At 37.5% G+C, this 2038-nt stretch overlaps 1 protein-coding gene across 1 annotated transcript; it reads right to left on the bottom strand.

The window, feature by feature from the left end:
* Positions 1-329: 329 nt before the first annotated feature.
* Positions 330-1148, bottom strand: LOC131012761 (uncharacterized). Its single transcript, XM_057940772.1, has 2 exons — positions 682-1148; positions 330-556 (listed from the first exon to the last, which is right to left on the bottom strand). Exons 1-2 carry the CDS (start codon positions 1075-1077, stop codon positions 401-403), a joined length of 552 nt encoding a protein of 183 aa, XP_057796755.1. The 5' UTR covers positions 1078-1148; the 3' UTR covers positions 330-400.
* Positions 1149-2038: the final 890 nt, after the last annotated feature.

Genomic DNA, 2038 nt, shown 5'->3' with positions numbered 1-2038 from the left:
ATGAAAAAAGTTTATGGAAAGTTTGGAAATTAGCCTAAAGTTCATGAGCTTGACTAAAAAAAGTTCAACCCCTTGACGTAATTAATTTATAATCCTTTATGTATTAAAACCCGTACCCTCCACTCCACCGCACACTCTTTGTGGACGGAGGGAGTATATCATATTATCTTCTTTGGCATCGTTCAAGGCTTGACTAATTGAGATTATTGCTAAGATGTTGCGTATGAGAAAATGTGTATTAGTTAAGATTATAAATGAGTCGAGCTGCTTATAACTAATTGAGATTAATGCTAAGATTAATGTCCTTGATTTACTTGCAGAAACTGGGCTACTCGAGTGTAAACCTGCAGAAACACCGATTGTGATAAATCATGGATTAACAATTGTTGAGGGAGCTGACTTAACAGATCAAGGAAAATACCAGCGCCTTGTTGGGAAACTCATCTATCTCTCCCATACACGGCCCGACATCACGTATGCAGTTGGAATAGTAAGTCAGTTTATGCACAAACCCCAGAAGGAGCATATGGAGGCAGCTTTGAGAATTGTCCGGTATCTGAAAGGAACCACTGATTTTGGGATTTTGCTTGAAAAAAAGGAAGATTTGGAAGTTGACGGGTTTACAGACGCAGATTGGGCCAGTAACCCAAATGATAGGAAATCTACCGCCGGATATTTTACCTTCGTTGGAGGAAACTTGGTCACATGGAGAAGCAAAAAACAGAAAGTAGTGGCCCTATCAAGTGCAGAGGCAGAATTCAGAGGAGTAAAAAGTGGGATAACTGAAATCCTGTGGCTTCGGAGATTGCTCACAGAGATTGGCTTTCCTCCAAGAAGGGGAAGTCGGCTCTTCTGTGACAATAAAGCTGCGATTAGTATATCTGAAAATCCCGTACAACACGACAGGACCAAACACGTGGAGATCGATCGGCATTTCATCAAAGAGAAGCTTGATAGTGGGATCATTGAACTTCCTTTCATACGATCGGAGGAACAGTTGGCTGACATATTGACTAAGGCTGTAAACACAAAAGTCTTCAGAGAAGTTCTGGACAAGTTAAGTATCGGAAATGCCATTACTTAACTTGAGGGGGAGTGTCAAGAATATCTTAACCAAAAATAGAGAGGTAGAATCAAGGGAATTAGATCACCACATATTAGGAATATATATTTTTCCTTATTTACATTGTATTCTTATGCTATATATTGGGTGTAATGTATATGAAAAAAATAGATTACCGATTCTCTCTACATTCTCTATCATGTTGTTCTTTCTCAACCTAGCTTCTCTCGATTACTGGTGGACGTCGCCAACCACCAAATAATTCCTGCGGAATTACCAAAATAAATTAGTATAATGGTAAGCAGGGTCGATCCCACAGAGAGCAGTTAAAAATCATTTAAATCCCTAAATCTATAAAAACGGTGATGCCACCACGCCTTAATATTTGAGAAAAATTAATTAAACTAAGAACGCAGAAATAATCAAATAAAATACGCTTGAATTAAATCAATAAAAAGGGTAATTCGGCTCAAATAAATCCACTCTAATTCAACTCTGATCCTCGACGCAATAATTAATCAATCCCTATCAACCAACCAGTTATAGGATACCGTGAAACGCAACGGACGTACCCCAATTCCTACTTACTGTGTCGATAAACAGCTGGAGACGCCAGACCTGCTTATTTCCCTTATTAAAATATAACCTAGCTGGAGACGCCAGACCTAGATTTAATATTCTAATAGCATTAAGATGAAGAAACCCAATTTATACCAATTATCCTAGAGACGCTAGTAATAATTAATATACCAATTAATTCCCCCTACGAACACGGTAGTTGTATCACTAATTAGTCCAATTCCAACAATTACGGATTGGCAGGAACTAATTGACTGTAATCCAATTAAACTTAAGTTGATCAGGCTTAAATAAAATCAGAATTATCTTGGAACCTAGGAATTAATCAGAATCAATAGGAATCAATTTTAAACCAATTAGGTCTCACAGATTATCAAATTAGAGTTTCATTATTAT

The sequence above is a fragment of the Salvia miltiorrhiza genome, chromosome 2, assembly GCF_028751815.1.
Source record: "Salvia miltiorrhiza cultivar Shanhuang (shh) chromosome 2, IMPLAD_Smil_shh, whole genome shotgun sequence".
NCBI lineage: Eukaryota > Viridiplantae > Streptophyta > Magnoliopsida > Lamiales > Lamiaceae > Salvia > Salvia miltiorrhiza.
This window is presented reverse-complemented; position numbering and strand designations above follow the sequence as displayed.

What these genes read in the sequence shown, in the direction of transcription:
- LOC131012761 (XM_057940772.1), bottom strand. Translation starts at nt 1,077, where the DNA reads ATGGCATTTCCGATACTTAACTTGTCCAGAACTTCTCTGAAGACTTTT. An exon ending in CCAAGTTTCCTCCAACGAAG is followed by an intron (nt 557 to 681) that starts GTAAAATATCCG and finishes GGTTCCTTTCAG; the next exon opens with ATACCGGACAATTCTCAAAG.